Raw genomic sequence first — 18,664 nt, forward strand, 5'->3', positions numbered from 1 at the left:
AGTTTTCTTTTACTGTGATAAATCGTGCTGTTAATTTTATGGACTAAATTCTGTCTTAAGATTCTTTCTAAAATACAATTTTAGAACTATAGGTTTTGTAATTATCAGCATATTTTCTCATCCCTCATTTAACAGTTAAGTATAATGAAAAACAAGTTATAATAGAAAGGAAATCATTATTTTCTGTTCAGTTGTATCAGTAATTTACACTACATGACTTTTTACTTTAGAGGACTTTCTTTTTATTTTTTCTGAAGTTAAAATATTCAGTATACCTAGACTACTCTACTTAATGTGCATTTCAGTTTTGAGTTTAAAAAGTCTTGTATTCATCTCTCGGTCAGAAATAGTAAATGCCAGGGAGCTTAAAAGCCATTGTGTTTAGGGTCTGCCAGGTTTGGGTGTTGGCACCACTATGAGGAAGTACATTCCAGAGTCAGGAGCCCTGCACCCAGCAGCCTGCTGCCCCGCCCTGAGGAGTTCAGCGCCAGGGCAGGCAGCCAGAACATTCCTGAAAATCAAAACTGAGTCGGGAGTAAAGTGAGAAGAGAGATGGCAGGTGAGAAAAGCACGTATTTGTACAGCCTTTTCTCTGATGAGTTCGTGACAACTCAGATAGGTAGGTTGTTGTCCAAAGAGTCTCTACTGTAAATAGGCAATAAAGACGGACTTATTTAGGTATTATCCATAATTACTGCAGTAAAGAAGATAATGGGTGGAGCCAATTGCAGCAAATAAACAATGCTGTGATTATGTGATGCATTGTAAGGTCTTAGAAGTAGTGCACTGGTGGACACAGAAATAAATACTACAGCAGCGTCTCTGAACTACTGAAAAGTAAGACGGGCTGACCTTTTGTGCTATTCTGGCTCTGTGGATGAGCTGTGAGCACTGTGTCTGTCTGAAGGTTTATGCTCAGACAGCTGCTACTTGGAGTAAGCCAGTTTTTTCTGCTGAGGAGGGTGAACCCAGTGTTGACAAATCTTCCAGTGTTTCAAGAGAAGTACAAAATCTAGATGCTTATGGAAACTTTCTAGAACTTAAAATAATTGGCAGTTAACTTCATTTTAAAAAATCTCTGTGCAGTGAAACATTTCTGAGGTATTTGGCTTGAGGGCTGCCTCTTGGGAATCCTTGCTTGACGGAGCTGTGCTCAATGGCTAGATCCCCTTGTGGCTTGAGAGAGGTCTGTGCCTGCCCAGGGCTCAAAGTGGACCTCTCTCGTATCCTCTGTGAGCATTACATTTGCTTCAAACACTCTCCGCAACTTGTACATGAGCACTTTGTAGTTACTAGATCAGCTGGCCAACCCTAGAGGGTGATGGTGTCAGGTAGCTCTAGACCCTGTAGCAAATGATTCACCTGGGAAAAGCTGGCCAGTTTCTCTGTTGGTGACCTGAGGTGGATGCGACAAATGCAGGAGAGACAGAGAAATTCTTAGACTTTAGACATTTGTGAGAAAATGGATGCACCTGAGACCTTAATGTTCAGTGAAATAAATCAGATGCATAACCTTAAATATCACATCATTTCTCTTATATAAGAAGCCCAAAATAAAAGTATATTAAAAAGCAATGCAAAAGGTAGGTAATAGGAAATAGGGACATAGATCTTTTACAAATGAGAAGAGGAACAAGAGATGGAGGGAGAGAGAGGGGAAGGGAAGACAAATGGAAAATAAAAGAGAATTAAGACGTGTTATGTACTTGGACAAATTACTCAATGAATGTAATTGTTATGTACTGCAAACACACACTAATGACAATAAAAATAAAATTTTCAAATTAAAAAGGATCAAACATCTGGGTAAACTACAGAATCTGATTCTTTCCCCAGAGGAGGTGAATTGGAACTCAGTGGAGTCCCCAGCTGGGTAGGACCAAGTCTTCTTGTGCTGCTGTACCAGGTACCAGGTACAGCGCTGAACAGAGAAGCTGGTTTGCTTCTCTGGAGTTGACTCACTGTGAGAAACAAGGTGAGGGTGCTTCCCTGAGGGGGAAGGGAGTCTGCTTGGGAATTCCAGTCCCTCCGATCCTATGGCATCTTTATCATAATCCCTTTCTAGTTTGAGTTGGTTTTGTTTGAGGGCATAAGCTTCTCACTAACACTGTAGGAAAGGAGGCGATATGATTTTTGTTGTTTCTTTTTACCAATGAGGAAACTGAAGCTTAGAAACATTAAGTACTTGTTCAAGGTTATGCAAATAGTAAGAGCAGAGTCAGGGTTTGTACCTAGGTCTTTGGAATATTAGGTCTGAAAATAGAAAATAATGGGCTGGGGATTTAGCTCAGTTGTTCCAGCACCTGTCTTGCAATCTCAAGGACCTGAGTTCAATCCACAGTACTTTTACCAATGAGGAAACTGAAGCTTAGAAACATTAAGTACTTGTTCAAGGTTATGCAAATAGTAAGAGCAGAGTCAGGGTTTGTACCTAGGTCTTTGGAATATTAGGTCTGAAAATAGAAAATAATGGGCTGGGGATTTAGCTCAGTTGTTCCAGCACCTGTCTTGCAATCTCAAGGACCTGAGTTCAATCCACAGTACACAAAAATGAAAATACACAACCCATGTGTAATTTCTTCTTGTTTTAGAAGATATTATTGAAGATAGCAAATTCTGCTAACTTAAAGTAAGCCCTCTTTTATTTCAGTTCATTAAGAAAAAGCTGCTTATGTTCTTTGGGACATGTTACCTAGCAAAGAGAGGAAGAGGCAGTAACAGTGTTAACTGAACAAGTATTAGGCAGATCACATCATTGGGCACATGTGTTGTGCAAGGCTGCTTTCCTTGTTTGGCCCCCGTTTCTAGTCTGCTATGAAACTGATGCTCATTTTCATTCTGTAAAAGATTTTTTTTAGAGTTTCTTTGAAAACTTAATGTTTCTACTTTTATTGGGAGTGTCTAGCACTACAAGCATAGCTGCCAAAACTAGAAAAGCAAGTAGAACTAAAGACCTGTTATGCATCAAGTTAAAGTCATAGCTTTAGTGAATTAAAATAAATGACACCTTGTTTTCTTCCCCTTTGTATTCAACAAGAATTTATTAAGCACCACCCTGGCATAAGGCCCTGTTCTTTGACTCACAAAACAATTGAATAAAACTTGGCTTATAATCTATAGGAGTTTAATTATATTAAGTAAGATAAGAGCAATTTTTTATTTAACACTCATTAATGTTTAACACCATGCTCAAAACTTATTGTAAATTGCCCAGTTTAACCCTCCTATTCACTATCTAAATAGTTGATGGTATCCCCATTTTGCAAATGAGAGAACATAGGCATAGAGTAGTTTAATAATTTGTTGGCAATGACAGGTTTATTGGATAGTGGGTGAATTGGAAAAGCTGAGAAGTCTAGGTTTGTATGCTTCAATCTTGTATATTTAATCACTTTTCAAGTCTGGAGAAGCAAAAGACTGGTTCAGTGTGGGCCTGGCGTGTCAAGTGTCTGGAGTGGGTACTGAAAGAGTTGTTGAGGAAGGAGTTGTCTAGGATGGTGATTTGCTTATGGCTAGAGGCAGTCTGTACCACTGTAGTTAAGGAAGCAGGTTTTTTTTTGGTATGGGGGAAGGAAGCAGTTTTTTAAGCATAGGTATATAGTGGATTTCAGATAACTGCTAGGGTGTAGCATGTTGGGCGGTAGTAATACTTTTTTTCACCCATGACTAAGTTCATAACTGAGACCAGTATGACAGAGACAGGTAATGAGAAAAGATTTGTTTAATAGAATATAGATTTGTTTAATAGAAGTTTTATCCGGTGCAGTATCCTTTAGAAATGAAGACCAAAGAAACAGAGAAATCTATGTATTATTATGGACAGTCATGCAGAAGTTTGATTAGAAGACAAAGGGTGTGATCAGGTAGTAATACACTGGGGCTCTCAGAGGAGAGAGGAAGAAGAGAGAAGGTCAGAGAATGACTTTCCTAGGTTTTGTGACTTACCTCATAGGTATAAAGGGTATGGGGAAGTGGGCAGAACTTCTGCTATTTTCTCAAATGCCAATGAGCTATATTTTGAAGTAGTGTGGCTTCAACCCAGTCAGATATGGAGAGACAGAGAGACGTGGAAGTTTGCTATGGGGCAAGTAGACACAAGTAGCTGTGACTGAATCCATTTCCACATTCTCTTTTCTAAAAGGAAACTAGCAATAGCTGAAGACATGGTTATTCTCTTCTCCCATCTGTTCTTTTGTAGCAGACCTTCTTCCATTTTTTAAAAAAGGATCTTCCCTCTCTGAAATTTGTTGTACTCTTTGTCTTTAACTGTTAAACCTACTAGGTTAGTGTCAGAAAAGTAAATTATTCTACTTAACGAATAACAAATACTTTTCTAAGTCATTCCTCATTCTGATCATGGCAAAATTTCAGAAAGACCCAGTACATTTGTCACGTGATAGAAAATTCAAAATAATTTAGGATGAAATGTCACTACTAGATACATAACTCATAGAAGTCCTTTACAGAATACTTTTATGTACCTCTTCTTATTTATGTGACCAAGGGTTCTCAGCATTGAAAAAAATTATAAAAAGAAAAATAGGAATACAGTTGTTACTAAACTATTTTATTCTAGCAAAAAATAAAATTCTTGAATGGATGTACATGTGATCATTAGAGAAATAAAACCATCCCATTTATATAATTAAAAATTACTTTCTAGTAAAAATTTCCTTTTTATGTTTCATAGTTATCAACATTAGTATAGCATAATTTGTTACTTAAGCAGTGGCTTAATTCAGAAATAATTTTTAACACAGAGCTGTATGGAAATGAGGAATAAGAATTTTATAAGTCGTTTCTACATTTTGTCATAAGAGATATGAAAACATGATAAATCAAACTTTCAGTATTAGTAAAAAGTCTGTCATCAAAGAAAAGCCCAGGTGCAGTCAGCTTCACTGCTGGGTTCTACCAAACATTTAAAGAAGAACTGATACCAATTATCCTAAGTTATTCCAAAAGTTAGAAGAGGAAGGAATTCTTCCAAATGCATTCTATAAGACCAGAATATCCTGATAACCGAACCACACAAGGACACACAGGAAAAAAAAAGAGGAAAGAAAACTATAGGTCAATATCCTTGATGTCCATAGATGCAAAAAACCTCAACAAAATACAAATAAAATCCAGCAGAAACACAGTGAAAAGATTATTCCCCACAATCAAGTAGTTTTCATACCTGAGGTGCAAGATCAGTTCAGCAGATGTGACATAACACATTGACAACATGAAGAATAAAAACCATATGATCACCTCAATAAACACAGAAATAACATTTGATAAAACCCAAAATCCCTTCATGGTGAAAATGATGACAACAATTAGGAAGAATGCACCTCAACATAATAAAGTCCATTTATAACAAGCCAACAGCTCACATTATACCAAGCAAGAGGAAGCTGAAAGCTGTTATCTAATACTGGCACAAGGCAAGGGTGCCTACTTTCAGCACATTTATTGAATAGTGTGCTAAAAATTCTAGCCAGAGAAATCAACTAAGAAGAAAGAAAGGACATTCAATTTGGAAAGGTCAAATTGTCACTGTTTTCAGATGGCATGATTTTATATATAGAAAACGCCAAAGGTTCAACCAAAAGCCTGATACAACTAAGAAATCCAGCAAAGCTGGAGGACACAAAATAGAGAAAAATAAGTAGCATTGTGGTATGTCAATAATGAATTATCTGAAATAAGAATCAAGAAAACAATCTCATTTACAATAACTATTTTTAAAGTATCTAGGAATTTAACCAATGATACGAAAGATCTTTACAATGAAAATCATTAAAAATTAATGAAAGAAATAGACATCCCATGTTCATGGATCAGAAGGAATCACTGTTAAAATGTCCATACATTTACAGATTTACAGATTTAGTGCAATGACACTGGTATCTTGAACTAAAAAAGTCGAATTAGAAAAATATCTCAAGATTTGTATGGATCCGCAGAAACCCTGGAGTAACCAAAGCCATCTTGTGCAAAAATAACAAAGCACTCCAACCACTATGGAAATCAATATGGAGATACCTCAAAGAGCTTGGACTGGAGGTTCCATTTGACCCAGCCATCCCTCTGTTGGGTATCTTTCCAAGAGAACTGAAAGAATCATATCACAGAGAAGTATGTGCACCCATGTTTATAGCGGCACAGTTTGTAATAGCTAAATCTTGGAAACAACCTATTTGCCCATCCGTTGGAAACTGGATAAAGAAGTTGTGGTTTTTCTATAAAATGGAATATTACTCAGCCATAAAGAGCGAGAGAATAGATTCATTCATAGGAAAATGGATACATATTGAAGATATACTCCTAAGTGAAATAAATAAGTCCCACATGTGTAAATACCGAATAGTTTCCCTGGTGTGAATATTCTGCAACAATGCATAAGATTCTAATAAGATTACTGACATTTAGAAATGGGAGGAAAGGAGCTAAAGATGTAGGGAAGGTGTGATACGTAGGGGAAGAACAAAAAGGGAAAAGAAAAAAATGTGAGAGAATGAAAAGATGAAAATAAAGTGTTTGTAGATGGGGAGGGGAGGAGGGGGTGAAGGGAGGGCAGAGGTAAGGGGAAAAAAATGAGAATCAAGACTTGCCATGTAAAGGTACATGATCCCAACAATGAATGTAACTGTACTGTATCCCTAAATGTACCAATAAACTCAATAAAAAAAAAAATAACAAAGCAAAGAGACATTGCACTACCTGACTTTAAAATGTAGTACAATATAGTGTGCATAAGTCCCTGGGTTCACTACCCAGCACAGTAACACACACAGACACACACACACACACATACACACACACACACACACACACACACACACACATCCAAAACAAATATCAAGCCAGATGTGGTGGCATAAGCTTGTAATCCCAGCACTCAGGAGGCTGAGGCAAGAGAAGTGTGAGTTTGAAGCCTCCCTGGGCTACATAGCAAGTTCAAGAATGCCCTGGTTATTAAAATCCAACAACCAAAACAAAGCAAAGACACTCCAGCATGGTATTGGTGTAAAACAGACACATAGACCAATGAGACAGAATAAAGAGCCTAGGAATAAACCTATTCATCTACAGCCAACTGATGTTTGACAGAAGTGCTTTTTAAAAACATGCATTAATAAGCAAGGCCATTCTCAATAAACGATACTGGGATATTTGGACATCCACATGTAAATGAAACTCATCTCTATCTCTTACCTGTTACAGAAATCATCCAAAATAGATTAAATCCTTAAATATAAGACCTGAAACTATGACATTACTAGAAGAAAACATAAGAAAAACACTTGAGGACATTAAAATGGTCAAAGCTTTTGTTTTTTGGACAAGACCCCAAAAGCACAGAAAGCAAAAGCAAAAATTAACAAGTTAACATCAAACTGAAAAGCTTCTACATAACAAAGGAAAAAAGTGAGGAAACAACCTACAGTATGGAAGAAAACATTTGGAGCTGCATTTGAGAAGAGGTTGATATCCAGAATATAAAAGAAACTCCCAGAACTCCGTAGCATAAGGACAATAACCAGAATTGAAAGTGAGCACTAGATCTGAATGAGCAATAGATCTGAATAGATATTTCTCAGAAGAAGACATGCAAATGTCCCAAGGAATGTAAAAAACTTCTCAACAACACTGACCATTGGGGAAATGCAGTTTAAAACTGCAGTGAAAGGTCACCTTATCCCAGTAACGGTGGCCATGATCAAAAATATTAAAGTGTTGGTGAGGGTGTGGAGCAGAGGGGACCCTTGCAGACTGTTGATGTAAACATAAATTAGAACAGCCATTATGGAAAACAGAATGGAGGTTCGTCAAAAAGTAAAAACTGGAAGTCCCATGTGACCCGTGCATCTCACTCCTGTGTATAGTGTTTATCCAAAGAAAGGAAATCACTATGTCAAAGAGATATCTGTACTCTGCTGTTCACTGCAGCACTAATCACAAAGCCAAAGAAATGGAAGCAGTGTAAATGCCCATCAACTGATAGATGGATAAAAAAATGTACATGTACCCCAAGCAATATAATTCACCCATAGTAAAGAAGGAAATTCTGTCATTTGCAATAACTGGGATGGAACTGGCAATCATTGTGTTAGGTGAAACAAACCAGAGCAGAAGGACAAGTGCCACACAATCTCACTCGTGTAGAAGCTAAAGAAGTTAATCTCATTGAACTTGGAAGTGCAGAGGTGGCTGCCAGAGGCTGGGGCAAGGAGAAGGCAGGGATGGGGAGAGGTTGATCAGTGGGTACGAAGTCGCATTAGATAGGAGTAAGAAATTTGGGGGTGCTATTGTAAGGGGAATACAGACACCAGTAATACACTGTGCATCTCAAAAAGTTCGAAAGTTTAACCATGCATAATAATTGTCTAAGGAGATATGTTTAACCTGATTAAGCGTCATATAATATACACATGTATCAAAATATCTAATGTTACCACAGTAGTATGTAAAATTTTTATCAGTTAAAAAATAAGTTTAAAAAATCTTTTGCAGGGGAAGTGAAATTGATATGAAAGTATAAGGAGAAAAGAACGGTGTAAAAATTTCTCATTGCTAACAAGTTATTTCACACATTTTTAAGTAGGTGAGATATTAAATTACCGTTACTGGACATGGTGGTGCACATGCGTGATCCCAGCACTTGGGAGTCGAAGGCAGGAAAATCACCCAAGTCTGAGGCCAGCCTGGACTAAAACCAATCAATCAGTTAATCAATTTGCCATGGTATTTTATTACATCAAATACATTTAACAGTAGCCAAACAGTTTCATTAAAAAATTTCAGTATCTGTCTACACTGCTACACATTACATCTATTGATAATATTTAAACGCTTGATGAAATGTTAGATATCCTAGATACATGCCACTGTGGTACATAGTTTTTCAAAATTCTTTTATAGTGACTACATGTGTGAAAAATTTAAAGACCACTGAGTTAAGACCTATTACATAGGAGCTCAAACACAGATTAAATAAAAATGTATTGATTTCTTGTAAGCCTTTGGAAAGCATTCTGTATATACCGTTGTATGTACTTTATATTTGCCTTTTACTTTAACCACTATTACAGTTGTGTCAAGTAAAAACTTGTAAAGCAGTGACTGATCCGGCATCCTGGACCAGCTGTAGGTCAGGCATAGACTGATCTGCCCTAGACCAGGAGGTTTGGGGAAGGTGGCCAAAGCAGCTCTGGTGAGTATTGCCCTGAAGTGTGTGGACCTGGGAAGGGTGGGAACTGGGGGTTACTGTCAGGATGGGAGCATTTATTCAACTCTCTTATACCACAGGCAGAAGAAGTTGGGACACCTCTTGATTTCAGTCCACTGTTTGAGGATAGGTGTTGTCGCTGGCCCAAGAGGGCCTGAAGGAAACACAAGTGCCTTCTGCCTTACCACACTGGCACCTCATCCATTCCTGGTGCAAATTCCAGGCCTTTGGGCAGTCACCTCATGGATTTGCCCTTCTGAGGGCTGAGGGGAGCAAGCAGATGCCGTCCCAGGCTCACATTGTGCCTTTTTCTTTTCGGACCTGGTATTCTGACCCAAGGGGAAGGTGTCCGTGGCTGCTTCTCATGTGGACTGTGAGTCCCTGAAGCTCTGGCCCATGAAGCTCACGGGGAGACGTGCCTTTGTGTCCACCCAAATGACACCTCCAGATTGAGTCATGTTGGTGATGACAAAAACAGAGGTTCTGGGAGAATGTTGGGTGAGGGAAGAGGAAATTGGGAACAGACCAACTGAGGGAAGGATCTTTCGTGCTTAGCCATATTTCCTCAGCATCTTTCCCAGCTATGCCCATCTTTATAATCCACTTTCCAGCTTGTGGGGAGAATTCTTTTTTTTTTTTTTTTAACCTGGGATCAAACTTGGGACCTTGTGCTTGAGAGGCAGGCGGCAGCACCACTGAGCTAAATCCCTGGTCCTGTTGGAAGAGTTCTTTGTTTGATCTTGCAGGTGACATGAAGCACAACAGTGATTTAAGTCTGTATGTTTGTGTTAAAGAGGTAATTGTGTTTAAATAGCATTCTTGGGACTTTGAAGGGAGAAAAAGGCTAGTGTCTGGCCTCTCTGGAATGAATGAGCCAATGTTAGGCATTTGAACTTTCATTAGCTACTGCACATATAAACATTTTCATTTTCCAAATTATGTGCTTTAAAATTTGCTTTGTTTTATAATTTAATAAGTGCATGATTTGCCAAATATAAACTCTTTCATATTGATAAGGAAGATATATGTTTTCCTCTTGACCATTTTTATGTTTGACTATAATTTGTATTGTTAGAAAAATTATGTTTTATTTTGCTAATTTGCTGTACTCTGGTTTTTATATACTATCATTCTGAAGTTGGTGAAACAAAGACAGTGAGTTTGTACTGTCAGTATGAGAAGAAAAGCTAAAGTATATTTTCAGTTATTAGCTCATTCCTCATGAAAGTCATATTTCTTCAGATAAGTTGTACTGGAGAAGATAATATAAATCAGATGGCTTTTTACTGAAACCTAATAATCCACTGTGTTGGAAATAGTTATAATCTATCCTGATCATTTTTCTTAGACATTAGATACATATTTGAAAGTGTAGGGGAAAAATAAAATACGATTAAGGCAAAATTTAAGCTAAAGATTTATACATTTCTATTTGAAGCCTTTTAAAAGAAATTATAGCACAAACCTCTTTACTCATTAGCTAAGCATCCTTTTCCCATATATCAGAATTAGGTTGTCACACTTGCCAAATAAACACTTCTGTATTTTAATATCACCTATTTACCTTCTACTCCCACTGTGTAAATTAATAGCAATGACAATATTTAACATCAAAGACTTAATTTGGGTTGGCAGGTATCAGATCAAGTTGTGAATTTTCTACAACTTATAATACTATGTAGATACAAAGTTTTTTTGTAATTGAAAAATTCGTGTGTACTTAGCATATTTTGACAACATAAGATTTTTAAGAATTGTCCCCAAATCAAGTCACTAAATAGATCTTGGGATGGTTGATTCTATTTCTGACATCTACTTTTCCTGAAGGGCAGGGTCACTTAACACAAAGGCACTCAAATGTGAATAGAATCTAATCACAAAAGCCCATGGCGATCTGATGCACACAGGCAGGAAGCATTTGGATGCAGTGTGTTAAAAGCAAGCAAATGAGACCTGGGCGTGGCGGACAGTGGAGCTACAGTTCTGGGAAAACTGTGGGGATAATGGGGCCCAGATTCGGCTCTAATGTCTTCCTGTCCAGAAACAAGTATCACAGGCTATGAGCTCTATTTGGTTCATTAATAAACTGTAGCTGTCCCCTGATGAACTCGTTCTTCCAAATATGACCTGCCTCTTGAAAGAAGGCCCTTTGTCTCTTTCACATGAACAGTATCTAAAATGAATTGGCGCTCTTGACTCAACCTAAGTGGTATCAGAGTTAGTATTACTTTAGCTAAGGCAGAGTACAGATTTACTTAGAAGCTTCAATAATATGTTAGTAGCTGATCTTTGTATAGATATTCTGTTGGCTATGATTTAAAAGAGCAATGTGTTATAGTAGAAGACTGTGTGTGTGTGTGTGTGTGTGCAGGCAGGTGCACCCACATGTATGGGCTACTAGAAATTGAATCCAGGTTCTCATGACTTGCTAAGCGAGTGCTGTATCACTGAGCTATAGCTCCAGACCTTTTTATTTTTTGAGACAAGGTCTTGCTCAGTTGTCCAGTCTTGCCTTCAATTCGTGATCCTTCTGCCTCAACCTCTTAAGTAGCAGGGATTGTAGTTATGCACCTCTGTGCCCAAGTAGAAGGCTGCTAGTAAAGCTGTAAGCCAGGGATGGTGAACCTGTGCCCAAACTGCAACCCAAACCCCACTTACTTATCACAACGTGCCAACACTGCAATTAAGCCAGAATACTGAGGTTTTAGTTTAGAAGAAACAACTCATACGTTAAAAGTGAAACACAGTAGCAGCGATTTCAGTGATACAAACAGCCTGCTATGACATGCGTGTCATAGGCTCGCCTCCACTGTTCTAAGCAGCAGCCCTGTCCCATCGGATAAATGGCTGCCTGTCTTCTTAACATCTCCTGTACTACCATATCGAGTGCTTTGTTTTATTTTTATTTTTTTTGCCTTACTGCTAACACTTGTTAAACATGATAATCATCCTGAAGTTCTTTTTAGTGGAAAAAAAATGATAGAAACAGAAACATATCTTTTCTAATAATAGACTCTTTCTGGCAGCCATGAAAGGGCACAGTGATGCAGCCTTCATTTTAGTAAGACTTGAAGGTCTTGCTAATTTTTTATTTTTGAATAAAATTATAATTAAAATTATAATTTAGCTTTTCTTATATATATATCATTTTTGAAATATATTTGTAATAATCCATATTTCTGGATATTTTAGGTGAGGAACATCTATTAAGCTTTATCTAAAAGGTAAAGAATTGTACCAAAGAGGTTGACTTGTGAAGTGTGGGAAAATTGCCCTGATTATTTTAATTCTTGACATAGGTGGTGGTTAAATAGTAGGTTGCTTTGTAATTATTTGTTAAGAAGTTTGTATATGTGTTCTTTTCTGTATGTCTGTTAAAAATTTACCTTGAAAAAGGCATGGGGGGAACAATTTCTCCAACCTCAAAATGTCTCCTAGTGTGGTACTTGGAGCTCCATTGTTCCTGGATAATTGTTTTAGTTCATATTGGGACTCTCTTCACCACTGTAAAGACGAACTATTCTGTGGCTCACAATGCATGAAAACATGAGTCTTTTAGTTGGGTGGGTTTGTCTGATCACTATTCTCCAGAGCGTAGGAGCCTGAACTAACGTAAAAGGAATGATTTCAGAAGGTGGCATTGTATAGGAAGAAAAACTTAAGGAAATAGAATTGAAAACATGGAAAAGTCCATAGACCTGAATAATGTAAAACCTAATTTCTCACCTTTCCAGATTTCAGTAATCAAATATCCTAACTTTCCTGAATTGATTGGCTTTCTCCTCAGATGGTATGGCAAATATCTCACTAATTTAAGTCAGTTAGGAAGGTGGTTAAAATATAGTATGCTAAAAGTGAATTTATTACTGTTAAGCTCTTATTTAGTGACATAAAGAAGGCTCATAAATATTGACTTGTTAGGGCTGTTTAAAGTTAGCATATGAAATTATATGAATCGATAGTATAGAAACATACCCAAGAAGTTAAAGCTTTTTAGGGTTTTTCCCCATTGCGATCTGCTTTTCTTAGTAAAGCCTTAAAAAACCCAGTCTTGTCTAAGTAACATAGTTATGGAGCAGGACAATACATATAAACAGATTTCAGAATCTGTATAAGCAGACTGTACATGGAAGTGGTGAGTATGGTTCACAGTATCGAATGTAGAGAGGACCAGGAATTAGATTGTGTTACTGACAATACTTGGTCTCATTTGTGCTGTATTTGAGAGCTGTATGGCTGTTATATAGTAAATTAGTCCTGAAAGTTACACAGTATATTGTCAGAGTCTGGCTGTACTGTTTTCGAGTGTCTGTGTGAGAGCGTGTATGATTCTTTCTTGTTTTTCTTTTCTTCTGAAATTCTTTTGGAAAACTATTCATTTGGTGTTTCATCTTTTTTGGTTTTGGTTCTGGGGATTGAACTCAGGACCCGTACTTGTGAGGCAGGCAGCAGCACCACTGAGCTAAGTCCCCGGCCCATCTTAAAAATTATAATTTATAAAATATTAAATAAATATTTAATATAAATATAAATAATTTATAAAATATTAAAAATAATTTATAAAATTATAAAATATAATTTTGAGTAACCAAACATAGCTTTCTTTAATAGAGCATGGTGCACACTTTGTAATTTTTCTATTTAAAATATTCTTTGGTTTTATTTTCTACCTATTAATTTTTCTTTGGTGATGCTGGGTTTGAACTCAGGGCCTTTATACTGAATATTTTTTATTTTTGATTTTGAGATACGGCCTCCCTAACTCACTAAGCCTCCCAGGCTGAGATCCTACTTGCAGTCCTTCTGCCTCAGCCTCCCAGAGTACAGGGACTACAGGTATGCGCCACCGTACCTGGCTCTGTTAGTTTTTAGAAGCGTTGGTTGGAACAAAACTCGATGAAAGCAGTTAAGCAAACTTACTTTACCCAAACTGATTGGTGGCTGGAAAAGACGAGTCAGTCTGAAGAGATGAGGATTGGAGCAAACCTAGATTTAGTCTTAAGCTAGTCACACAAAACTTGGTGTAACACAATGTTCACCTTTACTTAGTTTTTTTGTTCTGTTATTGTTACTGGCACTGGTTATTGGTCCTTCTGATGTGTTCTCCTCTTTTTTTTTTTTTTTTAAGACAGGGTCTCACTACGTAGTTGAGATTGACCTGGAACTCACTATGTAGTCCAGGCTGGTCTTGAACCCATAGCGATCCTCCTGCCTCAGCCTCCTGAGTGCTGGGATTACAGGCGTGCACCACCACGCCCGGCTTGTTCTCCTCTTCTTAAGTTATAAAAATAGAAATATTACATGAGGGTCCCTTTCATTTATAACATATTAGTTAGGTATACTTAATACCACATTTAAATAAATTTTATTAAGAACCATAAAATATATTAATGTTAGAATACACCCCGTGGGACATTAATTAATCCTCCTGCCACCACTACAGGGCCATGCCATGAAGGGTACATTATGTATGAGAAGCAACTCCATCTCAAATGGGTCCTGGCAGTTTTGAGAGCTTGCCCTTGTGAATTTTGTTAACAGTCTTGTGGTCATGGCAAAGTGCTTTAGACAGTGACACTGCTGATGTTTGATACACACGCAGCTGTTCGAGGGGATGGGTTTTATCCCATTTTTTACACCTAGTGAAATTTACCCCAATATTCCTCTCTTTTAATGCCTGCTTTCAAGATGCCATGCAGTTATTGGTACTGGCTCCAACACAAGCTCACCAGACTCACCTTTCTGTAGCAGGATTTCAAAATAGAAGCGAAGTTCAGATATTGATTCCATGTCCCATTCCTTGGAATAATGGCTTTGGGAACTGTTATTTGAAAGCACCGTTGTTTTCTTTGTGTTGAGTTGTACTTGTGAATGTTTGTCTTTCCTAATAGGTAGCCAGACATGCCACTATACCGCTGTGGGAGGAGATTGCCAACTTTGGGCGTGTTCAGATGTTTCTCTTCTCGTTCAGTCTTGTTGCCCAGGAGAGAAAGGATTCTTCTCTCCGTTGGCTGTCAAATTTTTGTTCTCTCCCTTGGATATCCCTTACACTTGTCTCCTGGAGAGTCTGTCTCTCCCACTTGACCCTCACTTTAAACTGACTTTGGGAATGTTATCAGGCATCCTTGATGGCAGATGGAAAGCAGTGTGTTGGGGTGACTGAGAGCTAAGCCTCTGGAGCCAGTCGGCTCAGTTTCAAAGCTGGGCCCAACACTCATGAGCTCTGGGGCCTTAGGATTGAGGGCCCGACTTTGAAAATGGGATAATTTTAGTATTTATTTCATAGGATTACTTTGAGGTTTACATGAGTAAATGTGAAGTGCTTGCAGTAGGAACTTACATAGAGTAAGTGCTCAGTAAAAATTAGCGTTTATTAAATTGCCAAGGTCAGGACTCAAGCCCTCCAAGTATGTTTTGGATCCACAGACTCTAGCTATGGATCTATTCTTGTAAGAGGAGCTCTGAGCAGACCTGCTTGCATGCCACACAGACTTACCTGAATGAGGCCATGGGTATTCACGATGGCTGTTTCCTCTGCTTCCTCTCAGAGTAGGGTGGATGCATGCTGGAGAAGAATTCTCACCATAGCCGATGCATCTCACTCTTGCAAACTGATCAGCTTCTGCCCCAGAACAGGATCCACACCTCCAAGACAGCATTTCCCTTATGTTTAACTTGATCAAGATTTCCAACATTGCATCTGTGGTGGGCTCCCTCTGCTGGCCCATCTAGTATATGTGCAAGTCTGTAATAACAGCTTTTAAAAATTCAGTTTTAAAGTTTGTTGGGATCTTTGTGTAAAAACCACACTTGAAAACTTTATTTTCGATGTGAGTGATACAGAACCCGTGTATTTTGCTCTTTTTTGGCCACTTGTCTCATGAGTTGGGATGATTTCACATTTGAGTTTTTTGTTCTTATTTAGGTTGATTATGTACGGGGATTGTTGTGACATGCGGAGAAACTTCTTCACAACATGGTTATCAAGAACTGATTGTTATGTTTTATATTATAGTATGGTACTAAAACATTCTCAAGGAAAGAACACCTGTGGTGTGGAGATTTAGTTAGCTTTGAAAGTCTCCAAAGGTCATAGCCTAGAGCCCTGGAATGTTGTATTGAGAGCTTCATACATATCAGAAAATAGTACCTCAGACTTATTGGATGGTTAATTATTTATTTGGAGTTATAATCCATTGGGAAAATTGCCACAGTGCCTGTAGTGTTGCATTTAAAAATAATTCTGCCTCTTTGTGTTTTCCATATTGCTGTCTCCTGTCTTCCATCTTTTCTTCTCTGTGTTTCCTCCTAGGCTCAAACAGCATAAACCGGGTGACTACAAACATGGAAAATGGAGAAAATGAAGGAACAACTAAAATTATTGCACCTTCACCAGTAAAAAGGTCAGTGCAGTTAACTGAAGAAATACACAAACATATATACTGTCATAAAAATAATTTTCCTATTGGTGAAGTTAAGAATTTTTTCCCTTAGATAATTGACTAATATTTTTGATCCATGGGCTCTAACAGATAATCTCTGGCCCAAAGAGTATTTTAAAGTGCCAGTGAAATATAAAACACCAGGACCTGCCTTGCTCGCGGAAGGAAGTGCTCTCGCTGCCACAGCACGATGAACTTACAGCTCATCTGTGTTCTGTATTCTCAGCAGCAAAGTGAACATTCCATGTGATGTTTTTAAATGGCATGATGTAATAGACTCAGAGGGACTTGTGAAATAAAGTAGATGATGTTTATGTTTAATGTACTGTGTTCATTACAGGGGTGCACTGAGCTGTGGCCCCAGAAAGAGGATTTATAGCATTTAGAGCTGTCATCGCCACAGAAGTCCATGATTGCATGTGTATGAAGAGTTGTCATGGTCCTCTGCATCAATTTTCCCAGTGGCATTCTCCAGTGGAAAAACCTCTTAATATATTACACGGATTGTTTCCCTGAAAGATCAGCCTTGTTCTCTGTTAAGACACTGTTTCAGAGTCACTTTCTATCTCTCATTATGTTCCTAGAACAGCATTTTAGACGTACAATGAGCAGCTTTCATAAGCTCACTTTTTCTACAGCGACTGCCCCATGCACGTCACAGAGAAAGCTAAGCGATCGGAGATACGTGACCTGCAAAGACTTCTTAGATCATTTACTCCCTTTTGCTAGTAAATAATGCTGTGGTCATGCCCCTGGATTGTGGCTACTTTGAGGAATATAGTTTGTAATACCTCAGCAAGATAATTTTAAGATATGAGGATTCTATGAGTTGTGTTTTCCTAAGGGTTTTGCCTATATTCTTTTTTTCTTGTATTTCTAGGACATTTTCTTTACACATTCTCTTTTTGGAATGACAGGTTCTTTACCTTTACTTTCATTTGCTGCTCTTCCTCGAGTTGGTCTTGTGGTTGTGGAGAGATCCAGCTTCGTCTGCACGTGCAGAGTATGCTTGTGGTGTGTGCAGCCTAAGCACAGTAATCTTCCATGAAATTCATATTCCAAGCTTTTTAGAATATGCAGGAGCTCCGTTCCCTTTGCCACACATTCCTGCTGGTGGTACCTGAAGAGTCTCTGAATTCCCACTTGGGTTCTAGACGAAAAGTCGCTCGAGGAGAGAAATGCAGTTAACCTGCTACCGGAACTTTAGTTTTTAACACCCATCTCCTCTCTCGAGTCCACTTTCAACTCCCTATTTCTTTTCTTCGTTTCACATTCTTGTCTTTTCTTTCTGATTTATTAAACACAGAGACTTTCTACTGTTGTTTTGTATCTCCACCATGTTTATTACTTTTCGTCATTTTGCAAGGTGAGATTTTATTTTGGAAATTTGATCTTCAGAAGTTTTGTTTTAATTTATAAAAGGAATATATATATCTATAAAGCATACCTACTCCACTAAGTTCGAGATATATGTCTTGGTCAGGTATATAATTTTATAGGCATATATGAATGCCTGGATGGATACAGTACCCTACAGTACAAATTTAACTTTTGAAATGACCTTGTCATTTATCCTTTCTTCTCTCTGTGGGCCATTAAGAAGAACTTTGCTGCGGCTGTATTCTTGGACAGTTTATATGGATGATCCCACAAAAGGCCAAGACCCCTAAGTGGATTAAGAATTAAATAGCTCTGTCTCCTCAGCCCCCTGAGGAAGTGAGCCATGCTGCTCCTCTGTCTGCCCCGCTGGTGACTGAAGGCCTCTGCTGACTCCTTTCCTCTGTATCTCCCCATGTGTTTCTACAACAATTTGTTGGGATTAAATAACCACTGGGTTATATTTACATTCTTAGGACAGAAAGATGATCCTAGATCAGGAAATAACATGTGAAAGTCACTCTGATCTGGAAGGATGGAGCCAAGCTAGAGCGGAAGCTGGGGAAAGGTCGTGTTGGAAAGCCTGAGCCTACCCTGAGTGGACTGACTGCCGCTGACTCAGATC

At 38.2% G+C, this 18,664-nt stretch overlaps 1 protein-coding gene across 1 annotated transcript in view; it reads left to right on the forward strand.

Annotated features, from left to right (window-relative positions):
• The window catches only part of Epb41l4a (erythrocyte membrane protein band 4.1 like 4A), a 215,824-nt gene that overhangs the window by 160,543 nt on the left and 36,617 nt on the right, over window positions 1-18,664 (forward strand). The window contains exon 15 of the mRNA XM_010607904.1: window positions 16,533-16,623. Within this exon, the coding sequence (XP_010606206.1) occupies window positions 16,533-16,623 (91 nt within the window). The remainder of the gene's footprint in view (window positions 1-16,532; window positions 16,624-18,664) is intronic.

Source organism: Fukomys damarensis, unplaced genomic scaffold (genome assembly GCF_012274545.1).
Source record: "Fukomys damarensis isolate Sample0158 unplaced genomic scaffold, DMR_v1.0_HiC HiC_scaffold_3, whole genome shotgun sequence".
Taxonomy (NCBI): Eukaryota; Metazoa; Chordata; class Mammalia; order Rodentia; family Bathyergidae; genus Fukomys; species Fukomys damarensis.